General features: G+C 40.6%; 1 protein-coding gene across 1 annotated transcript in view; it reads right to left on the bottom strand.

Moving 5' to 3' along the window:
* The window catches only part of TMEM120A (transmembrane protein 120A), a 101,672-nt gene that overhangs the window by 51,805 nt on the left and 30,367 nt on the right, over positions 1–19,500 (bottom strand). The window contains exons 4-5 of the mRNA XM_053707419.1: positions 11,458–11,517; positions 7,684–7,779 (exon numbers count right to left, since the gene is read on the bottom strand). Of these exons, the coding sequence (XP_053563394.1) occupies positions 7,684–7,779; positions 11,458–11,517 (156 nt within the window). The remainder of the gene's footprint in view (positions 1–7,683; positions 7,780–11,457; positions 11,518–19,500) is intronic.

The following is a 19,500-nucleotide window of genomic DNA, read 5'->3' as shown; positions in this document are numbered from 1 at the left end:
GCTGACATTCTAACTGCATCTGTAGCGTGACCGGCAGGCGAGTCTTGATCCGGTCAGTGTAGGGGACCGATATCCTTTCTTGCGGTCATCTGATCCGCTTACTAGGAGCTTAGTGCCATATAAGTGGCAATGGTGAGATTGTTGTCAGCGGCCTAGTGGTGGGTATCTAGGCTCTCACATATGGGCAGACTGACTGCATCAAAGGGTTTTAGTTGCGGCCTAAACTCTTGGAGTTCACAGTGCTCTAAAAAGTGAGGTAAAACACCGTATTTTGGGCTATTCTGCTTCAGCGTGTGTTAGTGCTCGATCAGCACGTCAATTCAGCTGGATCTGTGGTTTGGAAGCGGGTTTATAACCTCGGCCGTGTCAGAAGCTTCAGTGTAGTGTGGCCATCTTAGACGCCAGCACGCTCCGCCCTCCGTTTACATGTGTTTTATTATACTTTTCTTCTAGCCCTAACACTTCAGGTTTTCGGTAGAGCTACACTTTTTAGCGCTTTTATGTGTTGCGCTCCACTTGTAATCTAGGCCATAGTAAAGTCCATACATGCATTCCAATTGAACATCCAAGTACTTTAAGTCATTAAACTTAATCTTATCAAATAGAAAATAAAATAATATATACAGAGCTGGGAATTTTCACTAATCTATTAGCGTATTTGTTCACTTTGTTGTTCCCCTGAATAGCAACACAGACAACCAGTCAGTCTCTTACTGAGGTAAATGCAAACAAGAACAGTCACACATGATGCTCATGTTTTACCTATACAAACAAGTAAATATGCTAGGAGAACACATAAAAGGACAAGTTCTCCTAAATAACAGTAATTAAGAGACATTAAAGGGCAGTAAAGTATGATAGATGATGCAATTAAAAACAACTTTACAATTTAATTATATTATCATATTTTCTTCATTCTCTTGGTATTCTTTGTTGAAGAGTAGACTCAGGAGCAGCAATGCACTACTGGGAGCTAGCTGAATACATCTGGTGATCCAATGACGAGGCATATATGTGTAATCCCCAATCAGCAGCTAGCTCCTAGTACTGTATTGCTGCTCCTGAGCCTACCTACTGTACATATGCTCTTTAACACAGAATATCAAGTAAGCAAACAAATTTGACAATATAAATATATAAGTTGTTTAAAAGTGCATTCTCTATCTGAATCATTAAACTTTCATTTTTACTTTACTGTCCCTTTAAAAGTATTTTGCAGTATATATGTATGCAATGTATAAGTTCTGCAATAAAGTACTGAACTGCAAAAAACAGAATTTATGTTTACCTGATAAATTTCTTTCTCCAACGGTGTGTCCGGTCCACGGCGTCATCCTTACTTGTGGGATATTCTCTTCCCCAACAGGAAATGGCAAAGAGCCCAGCAAAGCTGGTCACATGATCCCTCCTAGGCTCCGCCTACCCCAGTCATTCGACCGACGTTAAGGAGGAATAATAGCATAGGAGAAACCATATGGTACCGTGGTGACTGTAGTTAAAGAAAATAAATTATCAGACCTGATTAAAAAACCAGGGCGGGCCGTGGACCGGACACACCGTTGGAGAAAGAAATTTATCAGGTAAACATAAATTCTGTTTTCTCCAACATTGGTGTGTCCGGTCCACGGCGTCATCCTTACTTGTGGGAACCAATACCAAAGCTTTAGGACACGGATGAAGGGAGGGAGCAAATCAGGTCACCTAAATGGAAGGCACCACGGCTTGCAAAACCTTTCTCCCAAAAATAGCCTCAGAAGAAGCAAAAGTATCAAACTTGTAAAATTTGGTAAAAGTGTGCAGTGAAGACCAAGTCGCTGCCCTACATATCTGATCAACAGAAGCCTCGTTCTTGAAGGCCCATGTGGAAGCCACAGCCCTAGTGGAATGAGCCGTGATTCTTTCGGGAGGCTGCCGTCCGGCAGTCTCGTAAGCCAATCTGATGATGCTTTTAATCCAAAAAGAGAGAGAGGTAGAAGTTGCTTTTTGACCTCTCCTTTTACCTGAATAAACAACAAACAGGGAAGATGTTTGTCTAAAATCCTTTGTAGCATCTAAATAGAATTTTAGAGCGCGAACAACATCCAAATTGTGCAACAAGCGTTCCTTCTTTGAAACTGGTTTCGGACACAGAGAAGGTACGATAATCTCCTGGTTAATGTTTTTGTTAGAAACAACTTTTGGAAGAAAACCAGGTTTAGTACGTAAAACCACCTTATCTGCATGGAACACCAGATAAGGAGGAGAACACTGCAGAGCAGATAATTCTGAAACTCTTCTAGCAGAAGAAATTGCAACTAAAAACAAAACTTTCCAAGATAATAACTTAATATCAACGGAATGTAAGGGTTCAAACGGAACCCCCTGAAGAACTGAAAGAACTAGATTGAGACTCCAAGGAGGAGTCAAAGGTTTGTAAACAGGCTTGATTCTAACCAGAGCCTGAACAAAGGCTTGAACATCTGGCACAGCTGCCAGTTTTTTGTGAAGTAACACCGACAAGGCAGAAATCTGTCCCTTCAGGGAACTTGCCGATAATCCTTTTTCCAATCCTTCTTGAAGGAAGGATAGAATCCTAGGAATCTTAACCTTGTCCCAAGGGAATCCTTTAGATTCACACCAACAGATATATTTTTTCCAAATTTTGTGGTAAATCTTTCTAGTTACAGGCTTTCTGGCCTGAACAAGAGTATCGATAACAGAATCTGAGAAACCTCGCTTCGATAAAATCAAGCGTTCAATCTCCAAGCAGTCAGCTGGAGTGAAACCAGATTCGGATGTTCGAACGGACCCTGAACAAGAAGGTCTCGTCTCAAAGGTAGCTTCCAAGGTGGAGCCGATGACATATTCACCAGATCTGCATACCAAGTCCTGCGTGGCCACGCAGGAGCTATCAAGATCACCGACGCCCTCTCCTGATTGATCCTGGCTACCAGCCTGGGGATGAGAGGAAACGGCGGGAACACATAAGCTAGTTTGAAGGTCCAAGGTGCTACTAGTGCATCCACTAGAGCCGCCTTGGGATCCCTGGATCTGGACCCGTAGCAAGGAACTTTGAAGTTCTGACGAGAGGCCATCAGATCCATGTCTGGAATGCCCCAAAGTTGAGTGACTTGGGCAAAGATTTCCGGATGGAGTTCCCACTCCCCCGGATGCAATGTCTGACGACTCAGAAAATCCGCTTCCCAATTTTCCACTCCCGGGATGTGGATAGCAGACAGGTGGCAGGAGTGAGACTCCGCCCATAGAATAATCTTGGTCACTTCTTCCATCGCTAGGGAACTCCTTGTTCCCCCCTGATGGTTGATGTACGCAACAGTCGTCATGTTGTCTGATTGAAACCGTATGAACTTGGTCCTCGCAAGCTGAGGCCAAGCCTTGAGAGCATTGAATATCGCTCTCAGTTCCAGAATATTTATCGGTAGAAGAGATTCTTCCCGAGACCAAAGACCCTGAGCTTTCAGGGATCCCCAGACCGCGCCCCAGCCCATCAGACTGGCGTCGGTCGTGACAATGACCCACTCTGGTCTGTGGAATGTCATCCCTCGTGACAGGTTGTCCAGGGACAGCCACCAACGGAGTGAGTCTCTGGTCCTCTGATTTACTTGTATCTTTGGAGACAAGTCTGTATAGTCCCCATTCCACTGACTGAGCATGCACAGTTGTAATGGTCTTAGATGAATGCGCGCAAAAGGAACTATGTCCATTGTCGCTACCATCAACCCGATCACTTCCATGCACTGAGCTACGGAAGGAAGAGGAACGGAATGAAGTATTCGACAAGAGTCCAGAAGCTTTGTCTTTCTGGCCTCTGTTAGAAAAATCCTCATTTCTGAGGAGTCTATAATTGTTCCCAAGAAGGGAACCCTTGTTGACGGGGATAGAGAACTCTTTTCCACGTTCACTTTCCAGCCGTGCGATCTGAGAAAGGCCAGGACGATGTCCGTGTGAGCCTTTGCTCGAGGGAGGGACGACGCTTGAATCAGAATGTCGTCCAGGTAAGGTACAACTGCAATGCCCCTTGGTCTTAGCACAGCTAGAAGGGACCCTAGTACCTTTGTGAAAATCCTTGGAGCAGTGGCTAATCCGAAAGGAAGCGCCACGAACTGGTAATGTTTGTCCAGGAATGCAAACCTTAGGAACCGATGATGTTCCTTGTGGATAGGAATATGTAGATACGCATCCTTTAAATCCACCGTGGTCATGAATTGACCTTCCTGGATGGAAGGAAGGATAGTTCGAATGGTTTCCATCTTGAAAGATGGGACCTTGAGAAATTTGTTTAAGATCTTGAGATCTAGGATTGGTCTGAACGTTCCCTCTTTTTTGGGAACTATGAACAGATTGGAGTAGAACCCCATCCCTTGTTCTCTCAATGGAACAGGATGAATCACTCCCATTTTTAACAGGTCTTCTACACAATGTAAGAACGCCTGTCTTTTTATGTGGTCTGAAGACAACTGAGACCTGTGGAACCTTCCCCTTGGGGGAAGTCCCTTGAATTCCAGAAGATAACCCTGGGAGACTATTTCTAGCGCCCAAGGATCCAGAACATCTCTTGCCCAAGCCTGAGCGAAGAGAGAGAGTCTGCCCCCCACCAGATCCGGTCCCGGATCGGGGGCCGATATTTCATGCTGTCTTGGTAGCAGTGGCAGGTTTCTTTGCCTGCTTTCCCTTGTTCCAGCCTTGCATTGGTCTCCAAGCTGGCTTGGCCTGAGAAGTATTACCCTCTTGCTTAGAGGACGTAGCACCTTGGGCTGGTCCGTTTTTACGAAAGGGACGAAAATTAGGTCTATTTTTTGCCTTGAAAGGCCGATCCTGAGGAAGGGCATGGCCCTTACCCCCAGTGATATCAGAGATAATCTCTTTCAAGTCAGGACCAAACAGCGTTTTCCCCTTGAAAGGAATGTTTAGTAGCTTGTTCTTGGAAGACGCATCAGCCGACCAAGATTTCAACCAAAGCGCTCTGCGCGCCACAATAGCAAACCCAGAATTCTTAGCCGCTAACTTAGCCAATTGCAAAGAGGCGTCTAGAGTGAAAGAATTAGCCAATTTGAGAGCATTGACTCTGTCCATAATCTCCTCATAAGGAGGAGAGTCACTATCGAGCACCTTAATCAGTTCATCAAGCCAGAAATATGCGGCTGTAGTGACAGGGACAATGCATGAAATGGGTTGTAGAAGGTAACCCTGCTGAACAAACATCTTTTTAAGCAAACCTTCTAATTTTTTATCCATAGGATCTTTGAAAGCACAACTATCCTCTATGGGAATAGTGGTGCGTTTGTTTAAAGTAGAAACCGCTCCCTCGACCTTGGGGACTGACTGCCATAAGTCCTTTCTGGGGTCGACCATAGGAAACAATTTTTTAAATATGGGGGGAGGGACGAAAGGAATACCGGGCCTTTCCCATTCTTTATTAACAATGTCCGCCACCCGCTTGGGTATAGGAAAAGCTTCTGGGAGCCCCGGCACCTCTAGGAACTTGTCCATTTTACATAGTTTCTCTGGGATGACCAAATTTTCACAATCATCCAGAGTGGATAATACCTCCTTAAGCAAAATGCGGAGATGTTCCAATTTAAATTTAAAAGTAATCACATCAGATTCAGCCTGCTGAGAAATGTTCCCTAAATCAGTAATTTCTCCCTCAGACAAAACCTCCCTGGCTCCCTCAGATTGGGTTAGGGGCCCTTCAGAGATATTAATATCAGCGTCGTCATGCTCTTCAGTAACTAAAACAGAGCATCCACGCTTACGCTGACAAGGGTTCATTTTGGCTAAAATGTTTTTGACAGAATTATCCATTACAGCCGTTAATTGTTGCATAGTAAGGAGTATTGGCGCGCTAGATGTACTAGGGGCCTCCTGAGTGGGCAAGACTCGTGTAGACGAAGGAGGGAATGATGCAGTACCATGCTTACTCCCCTCACTTGAGGAATCATCTTGGGCATCATTGTCATTATCACATAAATCACATTTATTTAAATGAATAGGAATTCTGGCTTCCCCACATTCAGAACACAGTCTATCTGGTAGTTCAGACATGTTAAACAGGCATAAACTTGATAAGAAAGTACAAAAAACGTTTTGAAATAAAACCGTTACTGTCACTTTAAATTTTAAACTGAACACACTTTATTACTGCAATTGCGAAAAAACATGAAGGAATTGTTCAAAATTCACCAAACTTTCACCACAGTGTCTTAAAGCCTTGAAAATATTGCACACCAATTTTGGAAGCTTTAACCCTTAAAATAACGGAACCGGAGCCGTTTTAAGCTTTAACCCCCTTTACAGTCCCTGGTATCTGCTTTGCTGAGACCCAACCAAACCCAAGGGGAATACGATACCAAATGATGCCTTCAGAAGTCTTTTATCAGTATCAGAGCTCCTCTCACATGCGACTGCATGCCATGCCTCTCAAAAACAAGTGCGCAACACCGGCGCGAAAATGAGACTCTGCCTATGCTTTGGGAAAGCCCCTAAAGAATAAGGTGTCTAAAACAGTGCCTGCCGATATAATTATATCAAAATACCCAGAATAAATGATTCCTCAAGGCTAAATAAGTGTTAATATCAATCGATTTAGCCCAAAAAATGTCTACAGTCTAAATAAGCCCTTGTGAAGCCCTTATTTACAATCGTAATAAACATGGCTTACCGGATCCCATAGGGAAAATGACAGCTTCCAGCATTACATCGTCTTGTTAGAATGTGTCATACCTCAAGCAGCAAAGGACTGCAAACTGTTCCCCCAACTGAAGTTAATGCTCTCAACAGTCCTGTGTGGAACAGCCATGGATTTTAGTTACGGTTGCTAAAATCATTTTCCTCATACAAACAGAATTCTTCATCTCTTTTCTGTTTCTGAGTAAATAGTACGTACCAGCACTATTTGAAAATAACAAACTCTTGATTGAATAATGAAAAACTACAGTTAAACACTAAAAAACTCTAAGCCATCTCCGTGGAGATGTTGCCTGTACAACGGCAAAGAGAATGACTGGGGTAGGCGGAGCCTAGGAGGGATCATGTGACCAGCTTTGCTGGGCTCTTTGCCATTTCCTGTTGGGGAAGAGAATATCCCACAAGTAAGGATGACGCCGTGGACCGGACACACCTATGTTGGAGAAAAATAGCTTACAAAATAAAGATTTAAACTGTCACTTTATTAATAAAGATTTGCAAAACTGAAAATCCTGGTACATATGTTTATTTCTATGAATATAACCATTTAGGGCTGGCTGTAAATTAGTTTGTGCACTGCTCTAAGCAATCACTGTTTTAGGCAACGTGCAATATTTTGCAGCTTACCATATAGAAACTGACAATCATCATCTCTAGGGAGCGTGGAAAAAATCACAATTTAATTTACAGTAAAAGCAAGTAAAATAAATAATGCATAGTGTTATGTTGTTTCATTTGTATTATTTATTAAGTTATGGAGAACTAACTTTTTTACTTTCAACTTGTAATACACCCGACGTGTGCAAAAAGCTTACTTCTAGCAGAGTTAGAACACGAGGAGGAGCGATAAATAGCGCTACACTTGTAATCAAGCTCAATTCGCTCGTATTACAGGTTGAAAGTAAATGCGATCACGTTTAATTTAATGATCCCTAATAAAACATCAATAGATTATTAAATGGTATTGCCCCAAACATAAATTTTGCATTAACGTACCTGGAGTTTAGTAAGAAACGACAAATAAAGGAAAGTACCAAGAGTATCATGGTGAGATACAGCTTAAACTTCTCATACTCATCTTTGTAAGCAAACCTACCATAAAAGAGAGACATAATATATAAACCAAAGAACCAAATGGCTCCTAAACAGAAGTAGAGTTTAGAAATGGAGACACATTTTAGTCCCATAAAAATGTTTACGTTATACATTATTTTTATATACTTCCAGAATAAAAATGAAGTTACATGGCAATTATAATAAATAGCATCTAATCAGATACAGCTGTATGCAAAACACTGGCACGCCTGACCAAATAACACATTTTGTTCATTTTCTAAGAAGTTAACACTATACCTGCAGTGAACAAACTTGACATATTGCTTCAAATTTTAATGTACAGATACTAAATAGTTCCTGAAGTAAACTGATTATAAAAAGGAAAGTACAACTGCAATATCCAATAGGAATAAGACGCCCCTTTAATTAAAAGCCACTTTTGGTATAATTTCTTATAAATAGCCAATAAAAAAATATTGTCTGTATGCAAGTAGTTATTAGAAGAGTTTTATCTTTATAACATAATTATTTGAGACCACTGTGAGCTCCTGCTGTGTTGTGGCCAATAGGTAGATTGTAATAACCTACCAGTAGATTACAAGAAAGGAAGATTCCCTTTGTTTATAGATTAAAAAAAATAATCTATACAGGTAACAGCATATAATAGACCCTGAGTACTTTTTTTCTTTTTATAGATATCTAAGGTGGTCACTAATTGCTATATGTACATTTTTGGCTAAACATATTAATTTTTGGCATGTTTTTTTAAAGTTCTACTTTAAAATTTATTTTAATTTGATGACTATGTATTAAACTAGGGCTATCAATTTGTTAACCATTATTTTTAAACATTTTTTTTTTTAAACAAGTAGTTCTAATATTCTAAATCATACCTCAAAGTAAGTAAAATAGTTCCATGAAAATCTTTTCCTAAACACATATAGAAATAGGCACCCCCCCCTCTTTTTCCGTGTCCAATCAACATTGCCTTGCTTATCAGACACGGGAGTGCGCATGCAACAGTACGCTGTCAGAGGATCAAAGTGAACACCAACTGACACGCTAAAAGAGGAACTGGTTGCCCATAGCAACATTTACACCAGCTCTCCTAGCGTGTCAGTTTAGGCACAGAGGGGTTGGATCAGCTTTAGACTGACAGGTTGCTGTAATGCTGCAGCCAGCGTGCCTTAGGAGCAGTGGAAGCAGTTAGGATTTGTAAAATATCTTTAACCCCTTAGTGACCAGAGCACTTTTCCATTTTCTGTCCGTTTGGGACCAAGGCTATTTTTACATTTTTGCGGTGTTTGTGTTTAGCTGTAATTTTCTTCTTACTCATTTACTGTACCCACACATATTATATACCGTTTTTCTCGCCATTAAATGGACTTTCTAAAGATACCATTATTTTCATCATATCTTATAATTTACTATAAAAAAAATGATAAAATATGAGGAAAAATGGAAAAAAACACACTTTTTCTAACTTTGACCCCCAAAATCTGTTACATATCTAAAACCACCAAAAAACACCCATGCTAAATAGTTTCTAAATTTTGTCCTGAGTTTAGAAATACCCAATGTTTACATGTTCTTTGCTTTTTTTGCAAGTTATAGGGCCATAAATACAAGTAGCACTTTGCTATTTCCAAACCATTTTTTTCCAAAATTAGCGCTAGTTACATTAGAACACTAATATCTTTCAGGAATACCTGAATATCCCTTGACATTTATATATTTTTTTTTAGTAGACATCCCAAAGTATTGATCTAGGCCAATTTTGGTATATGTCATGCCACCATTTCACCGCCAAATGCGATCAAATACAAAAAATTGTTCACTTTTTCACAAATTTTTTCACAAACTTTAGGTTTCTCACTGAAATTATTTACAAACAACTTGTGCAATTATGGCATAAATGGTTGTAAATTCTTCTCTGGGATCCCCTTTGTTCAGAAATAGCACACATATATGGCTTTGGCGTTGCTTTTTGGTAATTAGAAGGCCGCTAAATGCCACTGCGCACCACAAGTGTATCATGCCCAGCAGTTAAGGGGTTAATTAGGGAGCTTTTAGGGAGCTTGTAGGGTTAATTTTAGCTTTAGTGTAGTGTAGTAGACAACCCCAAGTATTGATCTAGGCACATTTTGGTATATTTCATGCCACCATTTCACCGCCAAATGCGATCAAATTAAAAAAAACGTAAAATTTTTCACAATTTTAGGTTTCTCACTGAAATCATTTACAAACAGCTTGTGCAATTATGGCACAAATGGTTGCAAATGCTTGTCTGGGATCCCCTTTGTTCAGAAATAGCAGACATATATGACTTTGGCGTTGCTTTCTGGTAATTAGAAGGCCACTAAATCCTGTTGCGCCTCACACGTGTATTATGGCTAGCAGTGAAAGGGTTAATTAGGGAGTTTGTAGTGAGCTTGTAGGGTTAATTTTAGCTTTAGTGTAGAGATCAGCCTCCCATCTGACACATCCCACCCCCTGATCCCTCCCAAACAGCTCCCTTCCCTCCCCCACCCCACAATTGTCCCCGCCATCTTAAGTACTGGCAGAAAGTCTGCCAGTACTAAAATAAAAGGGTTTTAAAAAAAAAATGAAATTTTTTTTAGCATATTTACATATGCTACTGTGTAGGATCCCCCCCTTAGCCCCCAACCTCCCTGATCCCCCCCAAAACCGCTCTCTAACCCTCCCCTCTGCCTTATTGGGGGCCATCTTGGGTACTGGCAGCTGTCTGCCAGTACCCAGTTTACAATAAAAAGTGTTTTTTTTTCTCTTTGTTTTTTTTTTTCTGTAGTGTAGCTTCAAAACAGGCCCCCACCCACAGACAAACCCCCACCACTTTGCTGATTATTTAATTTTTCGATTATTTAATCTTTTTTATTTGCAGATTTTCTGCAGTGTAGCGGTTCCCACCCGCTCCCTCCCCGTGCACGCGCCCGCCCCCACCCTCCCGTGCACGTGCGCGCCCCCAGCCACCCCCGCCCACGATCCCGCCCCCCTTCACTTCCACAGGGCCATCGATGGCCGCCACCCGCCTCCCGGTCCGGCTCCCACCCACCAACGCAGGTAGCCACCGATCTCCGGTGCAGAGAGGGCCACAGAGTGGCTCTCTCTGCACCGGATTACTTAAAAAGGTTATTGCAGGATGCCTCCATATCGAGGCATCACTGCAATAACCGGAAAGCAGCTGGAAGCGAGCAGGATCGCTTCCAGCTGCTTTCCACACTGAGGACGTGCAGGGTACGTTCTCAGGCATTAACTGCCTTTTTTCTGAGGACGTACCCTGCACGTCCTCAGTCGTTAAGGGGTTAAAGCAGTAAATAAGATTAAATACGTGTATATTGATGAAAATGTATGACAATAATGAACTTTTAAAATGAAAATTACTATAATGGCCCTTTAACTCTATGCCATTTAAATATATTCAGAGGACAAAAATGAATGTTTACAATAAACCTATTTCAAACAATTTAATGAGAAAATATAAAAAATATATTTTGAAATCTGTATCTGTTTTTCGAGAAATTCCCCATTTTCACACAACCCCTATCTTTATGGCAGGAAATTTCAAAATGCTATAAGCTGTGCAAAATATATAACCACTGAGTGCTTCCTGTCTCGCTGCAGAAGCTAAACTTGGACTCAGATCACAAGGCAAGAAATCACAAAGTACTTTGGCAGAAAGAATAGATGCATTACTTAGCCTGTTTGCTTAGAAGGGTCACATTGACATTCCCCAGTACGAGGCTTAAATACAACCTAGAATAAAAATAGAAAGACAATAAATAAAGATGAAAATAGGTGTGTCTTATTGATATTCAGTTTTATATGGAAGCATATTTCAATAATGGCTTTAAACGTGCAGTCAAAAAACAGTCAAAGTTCTTATTAGAAGAGTTTTTACTAGCACATGTGTAATGCAAAAATGTTTATATTTAAAACTAAAACAAACTCATGTGCATAGAAAGTTTAATATCCCTTTAAGTCATTTTTTGTCTTTCATGATTCAGATTTTAAACCACTTTCCAACTCATTTCTATTATAAAATTTTATTAATTCTATTGGTATCCTTTGATGAAGGAGCAACAATGCCATTTAGCAGCTCCGAGTATTGCATTGCTGCCTTTGAGCCTACCTAATTAAAGGGAAACTCAAGTTAAAATTAAACTTCATGATTCAGATACAGCATGCAATTTTAAACAACTTTTCAATTTACTTCCATTAACAAAATGTGCACAGTCTTTTTATATTTACACTTTTTGAGTCAGCAGCAAATACTGAGCATGAGCAAGAAGTCACAGACTATACGTATATGCATTTGTGATTGGCTGATGGCTGTCACATGGTAAGTATATGCATTTGTGATTGGCTGATGGCTGTCACATGGTAAGTATATGCATTTGTGATTGGCTGATGGCTGTCACATGGTAAGTATATGCATTTGTGATTGGCTGATGGCTGTCACATGGTAAGTATATGCATTTGTGATTGGCTGATGGCTGTCACATAATACAAGGGGAGTGGAAATAGACATAACTAACATTTTAGAAAAAATTTACTACTCATTTGAAGTTCAGAGTAAGTGCTATTGCATTGCCTTGTTATTATGCATTTGTTGATTATGCAAATCTACAGTATTTACTAGTCCTTTAAGGTTTTCAACAAAGAAAATGATGTAAGAGCAGAAAATTGTAAAGTTGATTAAAACTGCATGCTTTATTTAAATTATAAAACTTTACTGACCATTTAATAGTAAACTTTAATAGGTAGTGTGTTACTATGTGAGCCACAGCAAATAAGGTAATAGTTGTCAAATTAGTCACAAGAGAAACAGGTCAGGTATCTAAATATCAAGAAACATTTGTTACAAAGGCTGAAAACAGTGTTAGGTGAACCGGACAAATATTACATAGAGGGAGGTATTTGATGTATTACTCTGTTACTCCTAGATACCTACTTCTATTAAATCCTTCCTTATAAATAAAGTTAGAACACACCCAAAATGTTTCTTTCATGATTCAAATAGAGAACGTCATTTTAAACAACTTTCTAATTTACGTCAAAATTTCTTTGTTCACTTTGTATCTTTTGCTGAAAAGCAGAACCGCAAGCTTAGCGGCATGCACGTGCCTGGAGCATTATACGGCAGCAGTTTTGCAAGAATGTAATCCATTTGCAAGAGCACTAGATGGCAGCACTGTTTCCTTGTAGTGATCCAGACACCTACTTAGGTATCTCTTCAACAAAGAATACCACACCAACAAAGCAAATTTGATAAGAGAAGTAAACTGGAAACTATTTCAAAATTGTATTCTCTGTCGGAATCACAAAATCATTTTTTTGTGTTTCATGTCCCTTAATTAGGAAAGTAAGAACAAGCTAAAATATCTAGTACTGTACCTCAACACCATATGAGTTGGAGATAAATAAAACAAAACACAAAGAAATGTAATCCACACTGTGTAAATTCGGTCACTAAGAGAAACATAAAAAAAAATAAACAAGAAAACAAACAAACCATAAAACAGATTAATTTGTTAATCTCAAATGTAAGTCATTTGAAGATTACTACAAATATGTAACTTTTGAAACCTTCCAAGGAGAGAAACCTTAACCTATTAAATTACACCATAATAGGGGGGCGGAGCCAACAGCCGAGGCAGTCGGACGCATATTTCTTGAGCTCCTAGGCCTCAACTAAATAAAGTATTTATTCCCAGCAAAAGCTTGAGCTAAATTGGTCTGAGGACAAGCACTAACTAATCTATGAATGAAGGATATTCTGCCTGAGACGATGTATGCAACTAGCTAGGGGGATCTGAACAAGCCTCTTGGAAAGCTGAACGGTGAGCGCACATCATTCCCCTCCTCCCCCGGGCCACTCGGGTTAAAGCGGCTGACTACCAGACCACCCTACCTATACTCCTAAATTTGACCATGGAGGAGAAGCTTCAACTACGTCAAATACAAGAGCTCCTCATGAAGGTTGAGCGGCAGATGTGGAGCAATTTCAGCGACCTTACACATGTAATCAGAGATGTGTCTGGTCAGGGAGCTGCCGGCATACTTAAAATGGCGGAGGGTGGAGAAGCTTCCTTTTAGCAAGTACCACCACAAACCGAAGCAAGTATCCCTCATTATGCGGCAGATATTAAGCAGAGTTATCTACACCAGCCTGAAAAGATTGCAATTAAACGGAACCTCATTACATCCACATGGGACTCGAGGGCTCATCAAAACAAAGTAGAAGGTGTCGCTACGCAGCAGAAAAATCTTCAAGCAGAATCCTTCCTTGCAGACCCTCAGGATGGTGCGGCCGGCCCCCTGATCTATGGTGACAATATTAAAAGGATCCTTGATAGCCGGTCTCTAGCTGCACAGCAGGAATGGGGAAATCTCCAAAATTTTGATGTAAACTTTGGGACCCTAAGAGCATGTGTTCACTGGGGATCATTTATTTATGAGGATATCAGCTGTCTGAACTCGCTCATTCAGCAGGGACCCCTATTGCAATGGATTCAGACATTCTCCTGGTGCTATGAGGCACAAGCAATGACCCAATTCTCCACTACCGGAGTAGGTTAATGGAATTAACTATTAGACTTGCCTCAGTTATAATGTTAACCTAGTACACTTTATATTTGTAACATTGAGTTTCTTGGTTCCAGCCCTTATTTCTATTTAAATTTCCACAACTTCATCTATGTATAGATAAGTATATAATATCCTATTTTGTTAAATGTATGGCTTTTGTGTTGTGTATCCTGTGACATATTTTTTCTCTTTACCTTAAAACACATAAGCAGCGCCTTTTTTTTTTTTTTTTTTTTCATAAGGCTGCTATGACCTAATTTTAGATATTCTTCTCATGTAACAGATAGTACCTGAAGCTACCCCTTCTAGCAGCATGATCTATTTAGGTATGTACTTTCCATAACGTTGTCACTGTCTCTACAGTAGGAACTTGTTCTAGCAGTGAACTTTACTAGTTCTATCTCATACAAACTAAGCTCATTTAAAAATATTTAATCCTATATGTACCCAAAGCCTCATTGATTCCCACTGGTTGTGCTTTATTATTCTCCTTTATATGCTATGCTAAAAATCACTATGAGGCGCAAGTAATGCATCAACTCTTCATAACGGAAGTGGGCTCACAGAATCTCCTACCGGACCCATCTCTGATATATTGTTAACCTGGCACATTGTATATTAGTAATGTTGAGTTTCTTAGCTCCAGTCCTTATTTCTATTTACACATACATGACTCCATCTATGTAAAGACCAGTATATAATGACTTGTACTGCTAATTGTGTGACTTTTGTGTATTTGGCAGATCCCTATCTTCTCTTGCAGCTACAAAGTACCTCAACGGCTCTTCCCTCCAGCTCCCCATGTTATCACTCAGGCTTAATTTTGGGCATTTTTCTTTTATAAATGATATGATTGGAAGCATCCCCTAAAACAACATGATATATTGAGTAGTTACCTACCATAAAGTTGTCAATGTCATTACAGCGTGAGCCTACTTTAGTAGAACCCAGGGTAATTTGCAGGTTTTCTCACATGTGAACTATTAAAGGGACACTCAATACTCTACATAACAATCCTATATAAAAAAATTAAAACCGAATATCCGCCTGCAACGTACCCCCTTTCTCTTACTTGCTTCCTTAACCTCTTAATCTTGTACGATACCTTCTAGTTTCTTGTGTTAATATGGCTGCCTAACTCCCCCCACCGTTACGTAGGGACCTTCTTTTTGAAAGGATCAGCCAATCATGATCCATTCCTCGGACTGAAAATGAAAGCGCGTTCACGGACCGCAATAGAAGACTCCTACAGCTCTTGTAATTACGATCGTGCTCGGTAATAAATGCGCATGCGCCATGACGTAGGAAGAGCGTCATCTGAAAATAACATGAACGTGCCTGAAGGGGATGAGTGATGGGGAAGAAGCATGAATGGGAGGAGTTAGGCGGCCATATTTAGTTAGTACGGTAAGCTATAACGATGAGGATTACTTGGACGTTATATATAGAAACAAGGCAGGGATGTGGTGCAGGCGGATTTTGGATTCTGTTTACACAACATGAAATTATGTTATAGCGGGTGTTGAATGTCCCTTTAACTACACTATAAATCCTACTACTGAGACATATTAAGCTTTACCAAGAAACCCATTCTACCCGTTTTTAGTCGATTACTATCTAACCCTAAAGGTTTAAAGGGGGCGTATAGCTCAGCATGTAAAAGCGTATCTAGAAATTCATATAAAGGCCCTGTTACACTAACTGTATTCCAACCTATTTAATATAACTGTATCTTGACCAGCTTAGGATATTTATTATCTGTTTTTTCTTATTTTCTGTATGCCCAAGGCCTCCTAGCTCTTCCATTGGTGGTTCTGCATTATTCTCCTTTTACGCTATGTCACATATACTAAAGTGTCTCTTGTCCACTGATTGTTTCTATATTTTTTATCCTGAAAAATGAGATTTCATTCTAACCAGTTCAACACAACCGCTTCTATACATATATTTCAAAATATGCTTGTTGTTTTGTTTTTTGTTGTTTTGTAAAAACATTTTTACAATTTAGTCTTTGTAGTGTTTGAACATATTGACTTTGTTGTACGTACCAAAAATTTCAATAAAAAATATTTATATAAAAAAAAAAATGTCAGCATAATAAAAGGGACGAGAAGGGAAAAGGGGGGGGGGATGGCGTGAAATTTGTGTATATTTATTTTTCTATTTCCATTTCTGAGAATTCTTTAAACAAATATTAGTAATAGGATTATATTGATTTAAAATAATCCATTACGGCTAACATTTGTGACTTGTATAGAGACAGGGCCAGTTAGATGGCCATAAACAAGGTGAGGGCAAATGTATTTTTAGACCTTGAATACTGTTATTCTTTCCATATTAACCCATTCATCTCAATCTAGAATGGTCTGCATAGACGCTTCCCACTAAAAAGTGATAAAGAATGAATCCACTGACCCATATCACAATGAAAGAGCAACTATATATTCCAGAGTAGTGTGGCGACTTAGCAGCTGATAACAGTTTAATTTTTTTATTCACTTATTAAAAAACAGAATTTATGCTTACCTGATAAATTACTTTCTCCAACGGTGTGTCCGGTCCACGGCGTCATCCTTACTTGTGGGATATTCTCCTCCCCAACAGGAAATGGCAAAGAGCCCAGCAAAGCTGGTCATATGATCCCTCCTAGGCTCCGCCTACCCCAGTCATTCGACCGACGTACAGGAGGAAATATGCATAGGAGAAACCATATGATACCGTGGTGACTGTAGTTAGAGAAAATAATTCATCAGACCTGATTAAAAAAACCAGGGCGGGCCGTGGACCGGACACACCGTTGAAGAAAGTAATTTATCAGGTAAGCATAAATTCTGTTTTCTCCAACATAGGTGTGTCCGGTCCACGGCGTCATCCTTACTTGTGGGAACCAATACCAAAGCTTTAGGACACGGATGAAGGGAGGGAGCAAATCAGGTCACCTAAATGGAAGGCACCACGGCTTGCAAAACCTTTCTCCCAAAAATAGCCTCTGAAGAAGCAAAAGTATCAAATTTGTAAAATTTGGCAAAAGTGTGCAGTGAAGACCAAGTCGCTGCCTTACATATCTGGTCAACAGAAGCCTCGTTCTTGAAGGCCCATGTGGAAGCCACAGCCCTAGTGGAGTGAGCTGTGATTCTTTCGGGAGGCTGCCGTCCGGCAGTCTCATAAGCCAAACGGATAATGCTTTTAAGCCAAAAGAAAAGAGAGGTAGAAGTTGCTTTTTGACCTCTCCTTTTACCAGAATAAACAACAAACAAAGAAGAAGTTTGTCTGAAATCTTTAGTGGCCTCTAAATAGAATTTTAGAGCACGGACTACGTCCAAATTGTGTAACAAACGTTCCTTCTTTGAAACTGGATTCGGGCACAAAGAAGGTACAACTATCTCCTGGTTAATATTCTTGTTGGAAACAACTTTCTGAAGAAAACCAGGCTTAGTACGCAAAACCACCTTATCTGCATGGAACACCAGATAGGGCGGGGAACACTGCAGAGCAGATAACTCAGAAACTCTTCTAGCAGAAGAAATTGCAACCAAAAACAAAACTTTCCAAGATAATAACTTAATATCTACGGAATGTAAGGGTTCAAACGGAACCCCTTGAAGAACTGAAAGAACTAGATTAAGACTCCAGGGAGGAGTCAAGGGTCTGTAAATAGGCTTGATTCTAACCAGAGCCTGAACAAACGCTTGAACGTCTGGCACAGCTGCCAGCCTTTTGTGAAGTAAAACAGATAACGCAGAAATCTGTCCCTTCAGAGAACTTGCAGATAATCCCTTCTCCAAACCCTCTTGTAGAAAGGATAAAATCCTAGGAATTTTTATCTTGTTCCATGGGAATCCTTTAGATTCACACCAATAGATATATTTTTTCCATATCTTATGGTAAATTTTTCTAGTTACAGGCTTTCTAGCCTGAATCAGAGTATCTATTACAGAATCTGAAAACCCACACTTTGATAAAATCAAGCGTTCAATCTCCAAGCAGTCAGTTGGAGAGAAACCAGATTCGGATGTTCGAATGGACCTTGAACAAGAAGGTCCTGTCTCAAAGGTAGCTTCCATGGTGGAGCCGATGACATATTCACCAGGTCTGCATACCAAGTCCTGCGTGGCCACGCAGGAGCTATCAAGATCACTGAAGCCCTCTCCTGGTTGATCCTGGCTACCAGCCTGGGAATGAGAGGAAACGGTGGGAAAACATAAGCTAGGTTGAAGGTCCAAGGTGCTACTAGTGCATCTACTAGAGTCGCCTTGGGATCCCTGGATCTGGACCCGTAACAAGGAACCTTGAAGTTCTGACGAGACGCCATCAGATCCATGTCTGGAATGCCCCATAATTGAGTTATTTGGGCAAAGATTTCCGGGTGGAGTTCCCACTCCCCCAGATGGAATGTCTGACGACTCAGAAAATCCGCTTCCCAATTTTCCACTCCTGGGATGTGGATTGCAGACAAGTGGCAGGAGTGATCCTCCGCCCATTGAATTATCTTGGTCACTTCCTCCATCGCCAGGGAACTCCTTGTTCCCCCCTGATGGTTGATATATGCAACTGTCGTCATGTTGTCTGATTGAAACCTTATGAATTTGGCCTTTGCTAGATGAGGCCAAGCTTTGAGAGCATTGAATATCGCTCTCAGTTCCAGAATGTTTATCGGGAGAAGAGATTCTTCCCGAGACCATAGACCCTGAGCTTTCAGGGGTTCCCAGACCGCGCCCCAGCCTGGCATCGGTCGTGACAATGACCCACTCTGGTCTGCGGAAGCTCATTCCCTGTGACAGGTTGTCCAGGATTAGCCACCAACGGAGTGAATCTCTGGTCCTTTGATCTACTTGAATCGTCGGAGACAAGTCTGTATAATCCCCATTCCACTGTCTGAGCATGCACAGTTGTAATGGTCTTAGATGAATTCGTGCAAAAGGAACTATGTCCATTGCTGCAACCATCAATCCTATTACTTCCATGCACTGCGCTATGGAAGGACGAAGAACAGAATGAAGAACTTGACAAGAGCTTAGAAGTTTTGATTTTCTGACCTCTGTCAGAAAAATCCTCATTTCTAAGGAGTCTATTATTGTTCCCAAGAAGGGAACTCTTGTTGACGGGGAAAGAGAACTTTTTTCTATGTTTACTTTCCATCCGTGAGAT

This window comes from Bombina bombina, chromosome 3 (genome assembly GCF_027579735.1).
Source record: "Bombina bombina isolate aBomBom1 chromosome 3, aBomBom1.pri, whole genome shotgun sequence".
In the NCBI taxonomy this organism is placed as follows: Eukaryota; Metazoa; Chordata; class Amphibia; order Anura; family Bombinatoridae; genus Bombina; species Bombina bombina.
Note: the sequence above shows the minus strand (reverse complement) of the source record. Positions and strands in the feature narration are given on the sequence as shown.